This window comes from Caloenas nicobarica, chromosome 23, assembly GCF_036013445.1.
Source record: "Caloenas nicobarica isolate bCalNic1 chromosome 23, bCalNic1.hap1, whole genome shotgun sequence".
NCBI lineage: Eukaryota > Metazoa > Chordata > Aves > Columbiformes > Columbidae > Caloenas > Caloenas nicobarica.
In genome coordinates, this window is record NC_088267.1 from 2,582,153 (window position 1) to 2,601,440 (window position 19,288).

General features: G+C 43.8%; 3 protein-coding genes across 3 annotated transcripts; all 3 read left to right on the plus strand.

Annotated features, from left to right (window-relative positions):
- Positions 1–724: 724 nt before the first annotated feature.
- GJA9 (gap junction protein alpha 9) lies at positions 725–2,239 on the plus strand. Its single transcript, XM_065650503.1, has one exon. The coding sequence runs from the start codon at positions 725–727 to the stop codon at positions 2,237–2,239; it is 1,515 nt and encodes a 504-aa protein (XP_065506575.1).
- A 1,994-nt stretch (positions 2,240–4,233) lies between these two features.
- MYCBP (MYC binding protein) lies at positions 4,234–9,106 on the plus strand. Its single transcript, XM_065650504.1, has 5 exons — positions 4,234–4,317; positions 4,485–4,557; positions 5,850–5,898; positions 6,616–6,745; positions 9,013–9,106. The coding sequence occupies exons 1-5, from the start codon at positions 4,234–4,236 to the stop codon at positions 9,055–9,057; spliced, it is 381 nt and encodes a 126-aa protein (XP_065506576.1). The 3' UTR covers positions 9,058–9,106.
- Positions 9,107–10,428: 1,322 nt separating this feature from the next.
- RRAGC (Ras related GTP binding C) lies at positions 10,429–18,864 on the plus strand. The gene is made up of 7 exons (XM_065650617.1): positions 10,429–10,726; positions 13,184–13,387; positions 14,090–14,289; positions 15,097–15,211; positions 15,806–15,948; positions 16,038–16,186; positions 16,585–18,864. Exons 1-7 carry the CDS (start codon positions 10,469–10,471, stop codon positions 16,734–16,736), a joined length of 1,221 nt encoding a protein of 406 aa, XP_065506689.1. The 5' UTR covers positions 10,429–10,468; the 3' UTR covers positions 16,737–18,864.
- The last annotated feature ends 424 nt before the right edge of the window (positions 18,865–19,288 follow it).

Here is a 19,288-nt window from a genome sequence, read left to right on the forward strand (position 1 = left end):
TATGCAAACTAAAGCTTACTCTGAATGTTTTCTTTTATTCTGTTTGTCTGAGACTGCGTTTAAACTTGGAAGGTGCTGGAAAGGCGCAAGCGAAGATAATCTGAAGGAATTTAGAGCTGCAGATTCTTCATTTCTAGCTTTTAAAAATGAGATTCTCTCACTGGTCACAGTTAAATTACGCTTGGAGTGGTAACAGACTGAACAACAGATTGATTTTCTCCTCACTCCATCCCTAGCGAATATAAATTCAATGTGCAAAGCTTGTGCTCCATCACTTGTTCCTGTAGCAAAATAAACTGCTTAGAATGTGAAATTTACTCAGACGGACGGAAGATGGAAGGGGTTACAACTTCCTATTGGATGCCGCAGATCTTTAATTTTACACATTTTTGAAAAGAAAGGTATGTTTTAATTTCAATTTGCTGTTTATTTTAAATTTCTCTTTAAAAAATGTCTTGACTTGCATATTTGTACGCTGATTTGCAAGAGTATTTTCATGTTTGGTAGGCTGCCTTAATAGTTTTCTCTATAGGCATCAATAATGCAGCTGTAAGACTGCAACTTCCATTTCATTTCTTAACACTCCTGCTTTACAGGGCAAAAATTAATGCCATTTGAACAGAAAACACTGAAAAGGAATTTAAAATCTCCTCCCCAACAGCTTTTACAATGTTTGATACTTTTCTTCTCTCCTACGTTTTAGTGTTAAGATGGCAGAACAATAATGGGAGACTGGAATTTCCTTGGAGGCATTTTAGAGGAGGTCCACATTCATTCCACTATTATTGGAAAGATTTGGCTAACTATCCTCTTCATATTTCGAATGCTTGTCCTCGGAGTGGCAACTGAAGACGTTTGGAACGATGAACAATCAGAATTTATATGCAACACTGAGCAACCTGGTTGCAGAAACGTGTGCTACGATGAGGCCTTTCCCATCTCTCTCATAAGATACTGGGTCTTGCAAGTTATATTCGTGTCCTCCCCTTCCTTGGTGTATATGGGTCATGCTTTATACCGACTAAGAGCCCTGGAAAAAGAGAGGCAAAAAAAGAAAGCTCAGATAAGAGTGGAACTCGAAAGCACCGAATTAGAAATGACTGAAAATCGGAAAAGGCTGGAGAGGGAACTCCGCCAATTGGATCAAAGAAAACTAAACAAAGCTCCCCTGCGAGGCTCTTTGCTCTGCACTTACGTGGTGCACATCTTCACCAGGTCTGCCGTGGAAGTTGGGTTTATGATCGGGCAGTATCTTCTGTATGGCTTTCATCTAGACCCCCTTTATAAATGCCAGAGAGATCCGTGTCCAAACACAGTCGACTGCTTTGTATCTAGGCCAACGGAAAAGACAGTGTTCATATTATTCATGCAGTCGATAGCGACTGTATCGTTGCTTTTAAATATCCTAGAAATTATCCACCTAGGATTCCGAAAAATTAAAATGGGACTCTGTGGGCAGAATAAACACAAGGACGACCCTGACAATTTCTACGTAAACAAACCTAAGAAATACTCCGTGATACCGCACTCTTCTTTGGGAATATCCACCACCCCGCAAAAAACGCTTCCTTCTGCACTTAGTGGGTACACCTTTCTGATGGAAAAGCAAACTGACGCTGCCATCTACCCAGTTCTAAATTCTCCCATGTTTCAGTCCGTGCAAAATAACCGTACGGAAAGCAGCAGCAACTATGCGCGTCGCAGTCAGGAAAATAAATGGCCAAAGAAGAGGCCGGCTACAAATGCTTTAGACAATCAGACTCAAAATACCAGCACAAATAATAATGAAGGCTTGCTTGGCAAACTCGATGCTCAAAAAGAAGCTGAAAAGAAACATTTCCTTGTTGGTACTCAGAATGCAGAAATCGCTTCGAGAAGCTTTGCTGAAACGCCTTCTCAAGCTTTGCTGCAACCCGACACAGCTCATCCCGTTACTGCTTTCAGAAAACACAGAATCGGTTCATCTTGGAACTGCTCGGCAACGGCTGAGAGCGCAGGAGCTTCAACTAATTCTCTCCTAAAGAACAGCAACCGAAGACAGAGCAGTTTCGGCGCAAGCAAAGCCCAACCTCACAGCGCTGACGCAAAGACTTGTAGCCGACCAGACACCCCTGAGTCCCCGGGGGAGGTGAGCTCGGGATCCCAAGCAAGCGGGAGCCCCCGGCCGGCCCTGCCCCGGCGGCTGTCGCTCTCCAGCAACGCCAGCAGCAGACGGGCCCCCACCGACCTGCAGATATAGCGAGGGAAGCCCCGAACCGCGCCGATCCACGCCGGGATCCTCCTGAACGCTGCGACACCAGCCAGGCCTGTGTAAGAGCAGCCGCATCATCCGGCTTTAACCACCTGGTTCGCACAGACGGAAAAGTTGTGCAGCCCGGTGAATGTTAGCTAAGTAACTTCTGAACAGTCTCTTTGCTTCCTGTGTAATGAAAGGTGGCTTCGGCCTCGGCAGATAAACTTCTACACTACCCTTCCGGCTAAAAAGGGAAACGTACATTGTGTAAATCCACATATTAGGAAAAGTCAGGCATAAAATCAGAGCTGATACTATTTAAACTGGAAAAAAAAGAGCTAGAAAACAAAACTTACAGTCTAACAATATATTTTACAAATGTAAATGAAATTAGGCTAAAGATGGCACAGGCGCCCTCAGCAGAAATTAATTATCGGTAAATATGTTTTTGCGTAATCTCCCTAGGAATTCAAACGGATATTTGATTGCTGACTGAAAGCAGAACATCAAACACATCCCACTGTTTGAACTGTGTTAAATACAAAAGGAACAAAGCATTTGATACATGTATCACTAATTCTTTGACTCCGCAGTCACATTATGCTTTTTTTTTTTCAGTGTATCACCACTGACTTCCTCAGCAGAAAAATCAGAGTGAATCTCTTATCGTACACTATTACCATTAAATTCACTATTATAGCATAATGATTTATAAATGAGCTGTGAGCTTTAAAAGTGAGATTTTGCATAACGCTACTAAGCTAGTGATTTTTTAAAAATCAGAAAACACGTCACTGAAATTTCTTAATCAGAAATGTTGGATTTCACAAACCAGGAAGCTTACTATGGTAAGAAATAAATAAAAATAGTTTTTAAAAATGGTGGTGGTGCCTTGCTACTTTCAATTACAATGTCAAAAAACACATAAAAGGTATTTCAAACTGTAAACCCACTCCTTTTCCGGACAACACGGGGTCTGTCTGTCTCTCCCCTGAACTCTAACGTTAGTCTCAGCGTTACTTTGGCCCTGTCCACATAAGAAATGTGCATTTGTGCTATTAAAACTATGCGCTGTAAATTTCCCTCCAGCAGCTGTTCTTCTAGTATTGCTCTGCGTGTGTGCACAAATACAAACCCACGTCATTCTGCTGACACTGTAAAATTTAACGTTGTTTAATACACAGGAATTTAGACAAACGGATAGCACGATTTAGCTGAGTTAATGCTGCTACCATGGCTTTGTTTCTTGAGGCATAAGTTTCTGTGGGTGATAACCGCTAATGCATGTTTTGTATTTAAAGTCTCTGTAATAAAAAGCCTGGTTTTTACTTCACTCTGCTTCCACTGTCTAAATAATAGAAAACTAGCAGTTAGACGCTCACAAATTTGCATTTCTGTCGGTTCAAGGCAGGTTACAAAAGAATCCCTTTTTCTGTGGCTGACAGAGGATTTTTAATAACTTTGCGTGTGTGGCCACGGGTCAAACAGTCTATTTTGTCACTTGCCAGCAGAAAAGTGGAACTTAATTCCCGCGAAAACCGAAGACGCTGCAGAGGAGCGTGCAGAAAACGCGTGAAAAGCCCCCAGCATCGCCGCTGCAAGGTTATTTGGTTGGTTCTGGTTTTCATTTTTGTGATAAGGTTTTATCGGTAGGTACCACCGCGTTTCACAAAAATAAAGTGGTACAGCCGCCTCCGTTCCTTAAAACGGGCCGAGGCAAGAGGCGCTTTTGAGGACGCGAAGCTCTTTCCCGCCGGGCCCGGCCCGAGGGCCGCGGTTGAGCGGTCGGGCCCTGGGGGGCGGGTGCTCACACCGGCCGGCACCGGTGAGGCCCGGAACCGCCGGGCCCGAAACGCGCTGCCGTACCTGCCGAGGAGCGCGGGGCAGAGCGGGACAACGGCCACGGCTGCCCGGGAAAGGGAGCGCGGCGCCGGGCGGCGAGCGGAGCCGCCGGGACGGGCGGAGGCCCAGGCCGAGGGCGCGGCCGCGCTCCCGTCGCCATGGTAACGGCGGGAAGCGCTCGCGCCGCACAAGAGCAGCGCGCAGGCGCGGGGCCGCGCGGGGCGCAGATGGCGCAGTACAAGGTAGGAGGGAGCGGCCGCCGGGCGGGCTGCCGGGCCGGTGCGCGGAGGGGCAGGCCAGGGGCCGCCGCCGCGGCGGAGAGGCGGGGGGGTGGCCCGGTCCGACGAGCCGGCTCCGTTAGCCGAGGGGGAGGCGCCGCCGATCTGACCGTGTGGGCGTCCTCCCTCAGGCCGCGGACTCCAAGCGGGAGCAGTTCCGCCGCTACCTGGAGAAGTCGGGGGTGCTGGACACGCTCACCAAGGGTAAGTCCCCGGCTTGCGTCGTGCCGCCCGGGGGACCCTTGGGGCGTCTCTGCGGGCGGGGGCCGCTCCCCTCGGGTCGCCCCGCGCCCAAGCCCGGCTGTGGAGAGGCCGCCCCTCGGGCTGCCCCGGCGCTCTCCGGCGGCCCCGCGCCCGGGGAGCCGGTTGCTCTTTCTCCTCAGTCTGCGCGGCGGCCGAACGCTCCCGGAAAGCTCGGAGCGGCGGTTGGAATGGAGACGGAGCCGGGAAGCGGGGCGGGAGCACAGGGCCCCCCATGGGGACAGAGCACAGGGCCCCCCGCCCGGGGACAGGGCAGATCCCCCCATGGGGACAGGGCAGAGCAGCCCATGGGAACAGGGCCCCCGCTGGGAACGCGGCCCCGGGTCCTGTTCGCACGTTCATGGCGTGTGGGGCAGGAATGGTTGAGACACCTGAGGAACAGGGAAACGGTTCCTCTCCCCTCTCTTACCCGGCCAAAGTGCTTTTCTCTGTGCACGCCTTTGGAAACAGCTGTCGAATTTGGCTACTCGCGCTGAAACAGGTTGTTCAAACTAAAAGAATAAATTCAATTTAAAAGTTAGTTTCATTAACTTACTCTGATATCTAAGTATTTATGAAAACTGATGTCTTCTATAGCCATGTGTGCCCCTGTGAGGAGAGGGGGTGGTTGCATTTGGGAACATTCTGAGTATTCATGTCCATGAGTTTGCCAGGTTTGGAGTTGGTGTTTGCACAGCCAGTCTTGCTGAAGCTGTCAGGGTACTGCTGCTTGTGCCTCAGCTTTCCGGCACTCTGCTGGAGCCCCCAGCCATAAAGATGAGCAGTGTCACCTGCTGTGACAGTGGCCATTTAGTTTTGTAACTGTACACGTTCGATGGAGGTTTTGCTTTTATGCTGAAACCGATGGAAGTGCTGATGTTGTCCTGCAGTACTTTAAGTGTAAGCAATGGTTTATGAAAGGAGAGTCTCAAAAGAGTATTTCAGTTTTTCTCGTGGAAGCCAATACTAGGGTTGTGTGTGGAGTATGCAAGAATTGTCTAAGCTGTTTTGTGTTCTGTGGTAGAACAACCAAAAATGGTGGTTAGGGGATCAACAAAACTTCTGTCAGCTGTTACCGGGTGGGATGCTCCGTTCCCTCCTGCTCTTTATTTTGAAGTACAGAGGTGAAAATCTTGTTAAGCAGAAAAATGTTGTATAAAAATGGCATGCAACTTGTATGCCTCTGACTGTGATACATTTTAAAAACTTAGAGTTCTGTGAACTTCTTGCAATCTTTGAATATTTTCTGTTTGCAGTGTTGGTAGCCTTGTATGAGGAGCCAGAGAAACCAAATAGTGCACTGGAGTATCCTTTTTCTCTCTGTGAATTGCTCATAGAAACTCGATGTGAAACAGCAGTACTGCTTCTGATTTGTGGTTGAACTGGAGAGGCTCGTTTAGGAGACTTGCACTGAGAACATGGCCTTTATATATGTATTTTAGCTAATAATTGCGTTCTTACAAGCTAACAGAAAGTCTCATATCAGTATGCCAACAATTATGAAGTTACAGGCCATTACAGAATGTCATAGATGTGCAGCGTTAGATTTGACTAATTACAGTATCTGTGACTTCTGAAGTTGCCTTCTTCACACTGCCTTTTTTTTTTTTTAAATAATACAAGAAAGGAAAAAAATTATGTCTTTTCTTGCTGTTTTTTAAGCAACCTCCCATTTTGGCTATTGCTTCTATTTTTTGGTTATTTATTTTAACTCTTCAAAACTTCTGCATTTAAGAGTGGAAAAGAAGAGAAGGGTGTAGTAAAACATGAGAATTTGTCCTGTGTGTACTGATGCCTTGGTGTGGGGTTTTGTTTTGTTTTTCCAGGAATATACTAATGACCTTGAAAAGCTTTCTGACTTTTGTAACTTCATCTCATAGGATGAAAAGCACTGTAGTAATCTTAAAGTGGTTTAATGCCATTTCAGTCACATGTATTGCAGCGCTAACTTCATCATAAGTGTTAAAACTAAAATGCAGTTGTGCTATCTAACTGAAGAAATACTTAACATGTAAATATCAGCTTTCTGAAGCAGCATCTGGGAGCTTCAACTCCTGAGAATCCAGAAATAGAGGCACTTCGCTTGGAAGTGACAGAGATGAAAGAAAAATACGAAGCTGTGTTGGAAGAAAATAAAAAACTGAAAACCAAGGTAAAAGTCTGCTTAATGTTCCTCGGTAGTTCCATATTGCACAACAAGAAGAGTACTTTAATACTTAGAATACAGCTACTTTCGTTATTGTAACTGATAAATGTTATTGCATTGCTTAGCCATGTGGCTGAGGAACGCTGACAGAATTCATTGTAGTAAAGATTCCTTTTTTTTTTGATGGGACACTTCTTATATTCTATAGCATAGACTAGTATTCTAAACTAGGGACTTTATTTATTTAGTGCAAGTATATCTTAGCGAGGCTAATCCATGTCTTCATTCGGTCCTGTTGGATGTGTTTAAGTTGCTTGTTATTATGTAGCTTATACTTCCAGAAGTGCTTTGAAAAAGAAAAAAGCTATCTCCTATAAAGGCTTTCGAAAGGCAAACTGAGGGAGCAATATCGTATATTAGTTTGTGTGACCTGGCACAGCCTTGCATGTGCAGGATGTTACCAGGGCAGGCACTCGCATCCACACGGATCAGGAATTTGCATTTTTTGGCTAAAATGACCCTGATACTCCTCTTAAGCTGCCCCTTACCAGAAGGCACTGACTGTAAACCTGACACTGGAGAAGGAAACCATTGCAAACCTTACTGAGCTGGTAGCTTATGTGCCGCCGCAGGTTTTCATGCATTTGTTGGAAGAGGATGGTGGTTGTTATACATGAACATCCCAATGAGTTTTTTAGTGGGAGACAACCACCCCACCTTAGTTCTGGGAGAAGGGATTCCTGGGCACTACCCTGTTGTATTTCTCATCCAGAGTGCCCTCAGGCTGTCCTAGTAATTCTCCTCCCTCTCTGTTACACACTGTGAGTCCTTACAGCTACATTTGTTATTTCTTACTAGGAAATATGGCAAAGAGCAGAATTTTAGGGAGAGTAGCAATAGACCAGCAGTTCACTTGGCGTAGCCGACTTAAAAATGCAACTGATAGTAAGTAGACGCATGAAAGCAGAGTAACCTGGGTCTTCATTTAAAGAAAAATCTTTTAAACAAGTCAAAACTTGTTCCAGGAAAGTAACCCTTTCCATAACCATGGATTTATTTGTGCTTTCACGTTCTTCAGCCTTCAAATGATACCTCTTACTTCACATGCTTTCCAGAATTAATGTTTTTGGTTTTTTCCCTTTCTTTCCCCTACCATCCTCTGCCTGTCATTCTGAACCGCAGAAGTTCACGTAGGCAGAATGCAGGGAGAACACTACCATTTAGCTTTTTAATTTTTTTTTTCAGCAGTCGTCTAGCATAAAATCCGTGCCTTTAACAGTGCATTTATTGGTAACTTGATTCCTGTCCGAATAGGTGGTGTTCTTCTGTTGCATTCACCTGTGAAGATCTGTTATTTTCCTTACATTTAATGGTCAGAACGTCAGGTATTTGGGTGGAGCAAGGGGCAGGGAGTCAATAGTTTGGCCCTTTGTGGAAAAGAAAACTGACTTGATATTGTACACTGGCCATCTCTTGTGGTAAAATCTACAAGAACGACCAAATGCTATTTTAGTTGTTCTTTTTTAGTGGTGTAGTGATTGCTGTAATTTAGTGTTGCTATGAGAAACACATGGATATTTTAATTTTTCAATGTACTTTATTTTTAACCTAGTCTGCAATTTGCATGAGAGAGGAAGAATCTTAGTTGAGGAAACTGGACTGGCTTATTTCAGAAACTCAGTCCTAATGCTTGAACTTTGGAAGCTCGAGCTTACCTTTAATGTAACTGAAGTCAAGTAAACACCTTCATACGTTTCTTTGGAAATAACTTTATAAACACAGGTCGTACTTTATTGCATTGTTGCCTAGGTCATACTCTCCAGAAGGCATAATGAAAGCTGGAATGATTACAGGAAATGTTAGTTTGGGTACTGTCGCTATGAGTGACTGTTTCATTTAATCATATTTCAGTGAAATAGAAGCTTACAAAGCAGTGGTTATTATCAGCTGCTGTTTGTGATGGAAAGTACTTAGTGAGACCTAGAACAAGAAATGGGAAAGATTAAGGGCAAGACTTACATGCTTGAAAGTGCATCTAAAAAGCGCCCCCCTTGTTATAGCCACATGATTATACAACGTGACAAATGGACGTTTTGAGGGAAGGGTTATTTTGTTGCCTGACTTGAAAATGGACCTGCATAAATATCAGTGATGGATTAAAATGCTCAAAGTAGATGGAACACTTCCAGACTAAATATTTTCCTACATTTCTTAATGTAGAAAGTGTCTCTGAAATGTTGCAGCTAACTAAATTCCTCTCTTTAAATCCACAGCTGGCTCAGTATGAACCACCTCAAGATGAGAAGCTTGGTGAATAACAGTAGTTTCTCCTTTAATGCCTTCACTTAATAAAGGGCTTCCTGAGAACCGCAGTCTTTTTCTTTGTGTGTTTGTGAACTCGGCATGTCTAATTTGTTACCTCATCTTGAAGAAAAAAGGCAGTATTGTGAGTGTATAGCTATTTTTGTGCAGCTGCAGCAGCAACTGATGAGTTTAAGCATACTGGCCAACTTTCTTGCTTTCTGTGTTTAAGAAAAGGTGCTGGTTATAGTTAACTTGCAGATAACTGTGCCTGCCAACTTTGAGTATTTCACATCCTGGTCAATGGTCCTGCTAAGCTACGGATCTCCATCTTGTTTTTAACTGGAAGGGGTGACATGACACAGATGGACCCACCGTAAACTAAAGCAGGACCCCCAAGGTATGTTCCAAGTTGGTACTCAGCGCTGTTAGGCTTCTGTTGGAACTGTCTGCTCAGGGCGACACAAAAGGAGTGAGTAGAGTTGAGTGATGGACGTAGCACGATGTTGGAGATGCAGAACCACCTGAACTTTGACTCTTTAATTTGTATGTGCTGTACCTATTTCCACACGGTTCGTGTGTCTGATCCTGTTTCAGAAACTGGACCTATTATTGATCTAAAGAGACCAGAAGAGAGCTAAGTGAGTGGAAAATACTGTGTTAAATCTTTAGAGCAACAAAAAAACCCAGAAAAACCTGGGGGGGACTCCACAAACATACCCAAACCGACCAACAAATGAAAATGCTCCACCCTCTGCAACAGAGAAGAAAGCTGACTTCTGAGTTAGAACATATACCTAGCATTAAATTGCAGTATGTAGAAATAAGGAGAGTATAATGCTGTAGATAATGCATCGTACGGCAATAGGAGTGGAGGACGACCGAGACAAATGCTGCTGAAGAACCAGCACCAGGTGAGCTGCTCGGCTGAGGTGGCCACAAGGGCTCCGTGGTGAGACGTTGGGGGTGAGGGCGCTTGTTGTAACTCTTCTCTGAAAAGAGTTTGGTCTTCTGAGCCTTAAATTAGGGTTATAATGGAATAAGTCTTCTGAGCCTTAAATTAGGGTTATAATGGAATAAGTCTTTGCTAAAACTTCCTGGGTGTAGAAATGATGCCCGTAGAAAACCGAGGACTCGTTAATGAACGGGAGGGACCCGGTTTCGCGGGTGACGATCGCTCGGACCGCGCGGCGGCTCCTCGAGCGGGCGCGCCCGGCCCGGCCCCGCCCCTCCGGCTCACGTGCGGCGGCGCCGTCAGGTGACTCGTGTCGTCTGACCGGAGCCACACTACCCCGCTGCCGCCCTCAGCCAATCGGCGCCGCGGAGCTCGGCGCCAGCCAATCCGGGGCGGGCTGTGTGCTGTCGGGCTGCGTTGGCCGCGCAGAGGAGGCCCGGGCCGGGCGCTGGTGGCGGCGGGCGCGGGCGGACATGGCGCTGCAGTTCGGCGGGGCGGGCGCAGCGGGCACGGCCGAGGAGCCGGCGTTGGTGGGGAGCAGCTTCGGGGCTGCGGACTCGTTCCCCAAGGACTTCGGCTACGGGGAGGAAGAGGAGGAGGCGGAGCTGGAGGGAGGCCCAGGGCCCGGCGGCGGCGCGGGCGGGCCGGGCGGCGGCGCGGGCGGGGCGGACTCCAAGCCGCGGATCCTGCTCATGGGGCTGCGGCGCAGCGGCAAGTCCTCCATCCAGAAGGTGAGGGGCAGCCGGCGGCTCCCTCCCCGCCTGCCACGCCGCCTCTCCAGCGCTGAGCTCTTTCTCCTTTCCGTGTTCCTGTTGGGGCAGTTTCTGCTTTTTAACGTGGGCGAAGTTGGAGCGATGGGAGGCTCCTGCTTAAAGACACTTCCCAGAACGGACTCCGAGAGGAAGGTTGTGTAGTGTAGGTTGTGGCCTTTGTAGTTCTTCACTTTAAGGCTTCAAAAATAAAAAGTGAAGGTAGTGGTGTGAAATTTATCATGAGGTGTTTTCTTATGGATGCGGAAGCGGGACAGGTGTGTGGTGCCCAGCAGGCATGTGGGGCTGGAGAAGACTTGAGCTGTTCTGCCTTTTGATCCTTTGAAAGATGCTTCTGCTTTTCTATGAGCAGAAAGGCAGCTTCTGGTTTCCTGTAGTACAACCAGGCAAATGACAGTCAAAGAGGAAGTGAAACTGTTTTGATACTGTAGGTTTGTTGGTAGGTTCATGAAGTTGCTGGTGTTTCCTAATAAAAATAAGACAAAACTGACTGTTTTCACTTGTTATGTAGCTCAAGAGAAGTGTAGCGCTAAGAATGAATCTTGTTCCTAAGTGCAAGTTTTGTATTTGCCGTTCCTGTTAGGAAGTTTTTAGGTGATGTTTTTATGGGAAGGTGTTACTAAGGAAATGTGGTGGTTCTCAAGCTCTAGACTTAGGGCCTTCAAACTTAAAATGCAAGCACGGAATCCTTCAGAGGTCCTGGGGAGATTCCGAGTGGACACAAGAGGGAAATTTTTCCCAATGAGAACGATCAGCCATTGGAACAATCTCCCTGGGGAAGTGGTGGATCCTCCAACATTGGACATGTTCAAGATTCAGCTGCACAGGGTGCTGGGCCAGCTTGTCTAGACCAGGCTTTTGCCAAGAAAGGTCACACCAGGTGATACTTGTGGTCCCTTCCAAGCTGGGATTCTATGATTCTATTATTTCTGTAAAGGTTTTATGCAGAGAAGCCTTTTTTGACATACCAGTTTAGCAGGTATGAATCTGCTGCTTTTAGCCATCTTACGTAGACTACTCGGTAATCCATAGACTGTACTGGACCAATGGGTTCTAAACTCTCTGAAGTCTCATATATTTTGCTGTGGGCTTGCCTTTCTTTAGACATGGTTTGCAAAAGGTGCCGTATCTGTTAGTGAGAAATTTTTTCTATAGTGTTATTCTGAAACACAGTGGCAGACTGGGCTGTCATTGCTTTTCCATCTCTCCAGTTATTCCCTGTTATTTAGGCCTAATGCCCCCACGGTATGTGCAAATGCAGTGATTGCACTGAAAGTCTTTTTCCAAGTCTGCAGTTGTATGAACAGCACTCACTGGACTCTCATTAGAGATTTTATTGTATTATCCACAGCTGAAAAAACTGATCCTTAAAGCTAGAGGGAAGCAGTAACTCCAAATTGCAGCTAGATTTTAAGACTTTACAAGTCACTTTATAGATGTAGCTTTTGGACTTTTTTTAATGACCAAGGTTGATAGTACCAGCTCTCTGAGGACCCATTCAAGTAGTTGTACAGGAAAGGAACAGTGCGATGTTGAGTATGAAATAAGAGGACATAAAATTTATCTTGTGCCGATCAGTTGCTGATGTGGCTTGGGAATTAGAAGCTGTGGTTCTGTTACCTGGGAGCTCATTGTGCTGCTGCCTGAGCGAACTAACTGTGGTAATAATTGGAGATGCTCTTGGAGTCTCAGGAAGTTTCTCTTCAACAGTGTCCCTGGAGAAACTATTTTTTTTTTTTTTTCCTTTTGGACAATTGGATTTTCCGTACTGGTATAACTTGAGTAGCAGATTGAGTGGTGACCGGCGACAACCCAGTTAAGGACTCTTCCCTTTGGGTCACTGTGAAGATTCTTAGAAAAGTTTTGGCTCTCGTGGTTGTTTCGCTTCTGAGGAAAAGGATGTATATTTCTCAGTTATTCACATTTGCAGACAAAGTGTCAAAGAAAGTGAAGCTGTCCTAGATCGGTTACTTTCTCAGCAACTAGCAATTTTTGCCTTAGATTTTCTCCTTGCAGTCTGTAGGTATTGCTACAATGTACCCAAGAAGGTGTCTTGCAGTGGCAGGTTATATTTGATCATTAGACCTTGAGATGTTGTGGCAGTCATGCTTGTCACTTGTTGGGATTACCATTTGGTCATCTGGGAAATGTTATTTTTTACACTGTTATTGTAGTTTAGGAACAGGTTGATTATATTGTGTCATAACACTTGGCAACAGACTAAAAGTGAAGTTGCCTTTAGGAATTTCTCAGACTAGAAAGGAACAGTTCTTAGAAGCTTGTGCTTGTTTAATTAGCACAGTGACTTTATACCAGAATAGGATGGACAAACCTATTTGTAAGATTAAAGTCACAGAATTTTTACCAATATCTTCTAATAAGGTAAAGTCAAGGCTATTATTTGTATTCTTTTAACAGGTGGTGTTTCACAAAATGTCTCCCAATGAGACTCTGTTCTTGGAAAGTACCAACAAGATCTACAAAGACGATATTTCCAACAGCTCATTTGTGAATTTCCAAATATGGGATTTTCCTGGACAGATGGACTTTTTTGATCCAACATTTGATTATGAGATGATCTTCAGAGGAACAGGTGCTCTAATATATGTTATTGATGCCCAGGTAAATACAAATCACTAATAATCATAAGGAAGTTTTCTTTTCGCTTGGCACATGAGAGGAATGATCAAGAAGCTAATAATTTATATTTTTAGATAAGCTTGTAAAACATCTGTTGTGTATCAAAGGATGTATTGGCAACCTAACTTGTGGTGCGTGGTTTTAGTTTTGTGACCTGACTGGAATGTGTGTTCCTGGTGGAGAGAGTGGAGAGGGGCAAGTACCCTGAACCAACCTTTTCTGCAATAATATGAGAACCTGCTGTGCTAGATGCTCTGGATTACCCCTCCTTCCTGCTGGTGACTGCTGTGGAGTTCAGTTAATAACAGTACAGTTCAAACCTCAGTTTAAAGTACTGGTGCTATGGGGTATGTGGTAGCTTTTAATGAACTTAGGAATTGCACCGTTGGAGATTATCTGGTTATTAGGACTGTCTTGGAGATCTTGCCACCTTTTGCTGAAGTGTAATCTGCCTTTGAAGCCTGGTTTTGTGTAGCTGAGCCTTGTATAGTTAACGCAACTTAACTTCCCTAACAGAATCTGAGCTACTTGGGTTTCTGACGCTCCAAGGTGTTCTCTTCTCTCATACTTCTCTCTAGTTACAGAAGTGAAGTTCTTGCACCGCAATATTTTGTCCTTGTGCAGAATGGAATAGTTACCATAGATAAACCCTTCTCATTCATTCCTGCCAAAACTGATTTACAGGATGACTACATGGAAGCTTTAACAAGACTCCACATTACAGTTTCAAAAGCCTACAAGGTCAACCCAGAAATGAACTTTGAAGTTTTTATTCATAAAGTTGATGGTTTATCGGATGACCATAAGATAGAAACTCAGAGGGATATTCATCAGAGGGCTAATGATGACCTTACGGATGCTGGGCTTGAAAAACTTCACCTTAGGTGAGTTAAAGATTCTGGCATATGTGTGTGATTCTACTGTTGCTGGTATCCATAGTGTCTTTATCCAAGTGTCTTTTACAGACACCTTTAAAACGAGCTATCTTTACTCTGGTTTTACTGCTATTTTGAGTCTTGTGGAGCCTTTAAGTATTGCAGGTATCTCTCAGTGTGAACAAAGTGGAAGGCAGGAACAGGACTGGAAATCTAGCCATAGAGTCACAGAATATTCTGGGTTGGAGGGACCTTCCCAGCTCCCCCAGTGCCCCCCCTGTCATGAGCAGGGACATCTGCACCAGCTCAGGTTGCTCAGAGCCCCGTCCAGCCTGGCCTTAAAAGTTTCCAGGGACAGGGCATCTACCACCTCTCTGGGCAATGTGTTCCAGTGTTTTACCACCCTCACTGTAAAAAAAAAAAAAAAAATCCCCCTTGTCCTGTCGCAACAGGCCCTACTCAAAAGTCTGTCCCCATCTTTCTTATCTGCCCCTTTTAAGTCCAGAAAGGCCGTAACAAGGTCTGCCCAGAGAGACCTTTGTGCTAAGCGTTCTGTAGGCTGTATTGTGAAAGCATGCTCACATTTTTTTCTTTGCTCTCCCATCTCTCGGGGCTGGGGGAAGTCTGTTTTGTGTTTACTCCAGTCGCTCAGAAATTAGATTCTTGGTGCAGTGGACAGGTGTATTTGTGATAAAGGCATCCCAGCTAAACCATCAGGCCTGAATGTTAGAAAACATAGCTTAAACATTTCTATTGCAATTCTGAAATACACTTGAATCTTTGTTCTCTTTTCTTTTCCCTCCATCCTCATCTCAGCTTTTATTTGACCAGTATCTATGACCATTCAATATTTGAAGCCTTCAGTAAAGTGGTCCAGAAGCTCATTCCGCAACTGCCAACGCTGGAAAATCTACTAAATATCTTTATATCAGTAAGTGCTAATCTAACAAAACTTTGAGCGAAGTACCCGGAATGGTAAAGCGAGTCCCTCTGCTAATGAACGCTGGCCAGATGTGCCTTCGGGAGGTCTGGGTGGCTCTTGTGTTGGTGCATTCTGCTGGCCTAGTTGTCTGCATTAGAAGCTCTTTACCACAGCTAAATCGTACTGGTGCGTGCTTTGTGAGTCTCTAAATACTGACAAAGCATAGTTTGGGTGGTTATAACTGTTGATACCGAACTTTTCTGCTAGCACAACATACTAATTAGTCTGCTAAGGTGTTTAGCCTAATGTAGTTGTACTGGCAAGAGACTTTTCACAATTTGAACTTGGCCTCGAACTAAACTATCTACTTCATGTGGCCTGTGAGACTTTTGCCCTTATTCTTTTAGCATTTGCTCTTAGAATTTGTAACATAGAATTTGTAACATCTCTTAGAATTTGTAACATAGAAATATGCTGCTGTATGCTTTAAGTCAAATAAAATATCACCCTAGAGACAAGGATGGAGTAGTGTATGAATTCTACTTGAGATTTTTAAAATGCAGTTATTTTAAAAATTCATCCAAGTTCCTTCTCTTCCTGAAGAATTCAGGCATTGAAAAGGCTTTTCTCTTCGATGTAGTCAGCAAAATCTACATTGCAACAGACAGTTCCCCTGTGGACATGCAGTCATATGAGTTGTGCTGTGACATGATTGATGTAGTGATAGATGTCTCCTGTATATATGGGTAAGTGATGAACACTGCATTTCACAGGTATTGAAGTTACCTCTGCATGCCTACTTGATTATATCTGGGGTTAACTCATACTTTTTTAGGTTAAAGGAAGATGGCACTGGAAGTGCTTATGATAAAGAGTCAATGGCAATTATCAAGCTCAATAACACAACGGTCCTGTACTTAAAAGAAGTAACAAAGTTTTTGGCATTAGTTTGCATTCTTAGAGAAGAGAGTTTTGAGCGCAAAGGTAAGGACTTCCCCCATGAACGGCTTTTATCTAATGTTTTTTATCAACTATAAAATATCATTATGACTTTACAAGTCACCTTGATTTTTGTGTAGCTAAATTTGTTTAATTTCTTCTGGGGGGAATTTTGTTGTCCTCTCACCTGCTGTTTAATTGTGATTATACACCTCGCATTCCACATGAGTACCTTTGTTTTCTAAAAACTGAGACAGTCTAAACAAATACTGGCATGAGTAAAACATTGTTAAATCTTCTGAATCCAAATTCATACTAAAATAAGTAGCAAAATAGCTCTTGGTTAAGTGAAACTTTTTATATTTATTTTTAAGCTCTGTTGATTATGTAAATGTACCAAGCTGATCACAGTTTTTCCTCTCTCTTCCCTCTCCTCTCGACAGGTCTGATAGACTACAATTTTCATTGCTTCCGCAAAGCCATTCATGAAGTCTTTGAAGTAGGTGTTGCCTCCCACAGAATATGCAACCATCAACCAAGCGCCTCAAATATGAAAGCAGTGACTCACAATGGCACACCCAGGAACGCAGTCTAGAGAACTAAGGACGTTGGACAGACTTGTCAGCTCTTCACTCTCAAGTTTTCTGGAACAAAAGAGGAGTAACCTGAAAGCCTGAAGGATGTTTTCCCCAGAGAAGAGTGGTGCTAACTGTGGAACAGCAGCCTGTAACTCGCGTTGGACAACTGGAACTACTGTAAGAATACATTGAGGCCAGTGGAGTTAGAAATGCCGGTTTGAAACCAGCTTTATTACACGTGCAGTGTTTTTTCAGTTTGGAGTCCTGTTTTAATCGTCTGTCTGACTGATTGCCCGGTCAAAACTTATGAATTATTGAGTTGAGTTGTGTGTGAAACACTGAATAGTCACTTGCTCAACTTTTTTTTTTTTTTAAATTAATCTGTAGACTATCCACTTACGTTTAAGTTTACCCTTTTGTAATGAAAAAAAAAAAATGATGTTATTGTTTAGGCTTGTGAAACTCAGGCTTTTTGTTTGGTGAGGCTGGTCTCATGAATCATTCCATAAAGTAGTTCTTGCTCTTGCTGGTGTGCTCAGAGTATTCTTGTGAGTTTTGTACTTATTAAGTGGATGGAAGGTAGAGCTCTGTTCTAGTGATTCTAAGTTTGTTTGGAGAGCTGACCTGGAGCTTCATTTTAAGATTGTGATACTTTGCTTTCAGACCATGCTTCTTGGTATGCCCCCTTTGACCAAAGGGAAGTATTAAAACCAGAAATAAACTACCTGCTCTCTTTTGCAAAAATGTGGATGTCATAAATCTGTGATTAATCCTATTTACAACACAACCGCATGGCTAACCAAACTGAAATGTCTGCCATTTCTTGGAATAAAGCAACCGACCACTTTCAGCTCTTCCCAAGTGAAGAAATGGCAAAGTAACTGACTTCTGATGTGGATCTCCGTCTGCGCTCTGACTGATAATCAAGACAGATCCCAGGAAAATGTCTGAGGATGTTATCCTTGCATGGCAATTAAATATCAGCGTGCCACAACCTACTAATAATACTGGATATTGAAAGTGCGTTGATTCTCTACTGTGGCAAACACCTTCTTGTTTGTCACCATGCAATCTGAATAGAATAGTGTTTTCTGATTTTTGTGAATTCTGGCTTCCATACTTTGGGAAGTATATATGAATTGTTTTAATCTAATTTATTGGTATTATTACTGCAGATGTCATACTGTACATTGGCCTTGCTATGCAGCAAGCTCAGCTACTGGCCTGTAAAGATCTTGCCTCTTTTTACCTGTCCCTGTGCGTGTTCTGAAGCCACTGGACCAACTGACTATACAAGCAGCACTATCAAAGTTTCTGCAAGAAGATCTGTAACTGCAAGCGATCCCTGCAACTGATGTATTTATGTGGTCAGAAATAACCATGGGGTTACTTCTGTTGCTTATAGAATGGATTTTCATTGAACCTATGTAAAAATGAATATACATGCATTAACATTAGGGTGTATGCACATACCGTGTAAATGTTTTTCCTTTGTTTTAAAGATGTTGTATGATACGAAAGAGAAAGGTTCTGCTGTTCTACAGTTAGCAGGGGACTCGGGCATTCAAGTGATCTGGTTCCGTTTTCTTAATAGCAGATGCAGTTCTGAACGCAGGCCGAGCTCCTTTTGGTAACGGAGCTGTAGGGTTTTTTAAGGAATTGCTGCGGGTTTGTAAGATAGGGCTTGTAGCGGAAAGTCTGTCGCAGGGTGTTCGTACCGAAGGTGGGAGGAAAAGGAGTTGGCCAGGTCACAGCAAGGAAGGTCATTCCCGTTTGTGCAGTGAGTTTTCCATGTCCTGAGTACATGCATATGTTCCTGTCTTTGTCTTCACTCTCTACATGATTTTGTGTTAATAAAATGGAAAAAGGTCAAACTGTAATACTATTGTTTCTGTTGGAGGGTGAGACACTTCAACAAAAGTCTATAAAGGCCGTGTTATCTTTACAATGTCTTTTTAAAAAAGTTGAATACCACTTTCCCACATGAAGCTTTAAAATTTTTAGTCAACCTGAGCTTTCCTCTCAATTAAAAGTTGACTCCAAATTGAATACTTCATTTTCAGAAGATTATTCTAAACTCTAAAGGCATATAAATGGACTTTTCTTCTGATTAATGGTGAGCTTTTTTGTCAGCATTAATTCTCGAATGGTTGCATTTGCTAAAACGGAACACTGAGTATTTTCACTGTTGCCTTAAAAATATTAGTTTTAAAAGTTAAATTTGTGCCTAGTAAGGAGCATGATATTTCTTTAGTTTACTAGAACTAGTCTTAAATTGATTGTTAGGAAGGACGTTAAGTCAGATGCTGCTATTCCAGTGTTACTTAACCCACTGCTGCTTTAGGGAGGTGCAGTTTTTGGTTTCTGCTGAAATCTTTATGCTGCCAGAAAGGGGAAGGACAGGAATTGTACTTTATTTTCTCCCTTGTGCCAGCGACCTGTCTCCTCTGCAGGGAGACATCCTGTTAGAGAGAAGGCAAGATAACAGTCTCTCCAATAAAAGGACTGAAATGGTAAAGATGCTCTGTGGCCTTTTTTGCACACAACTGAGGTTGTGTGCTTCTAAGGA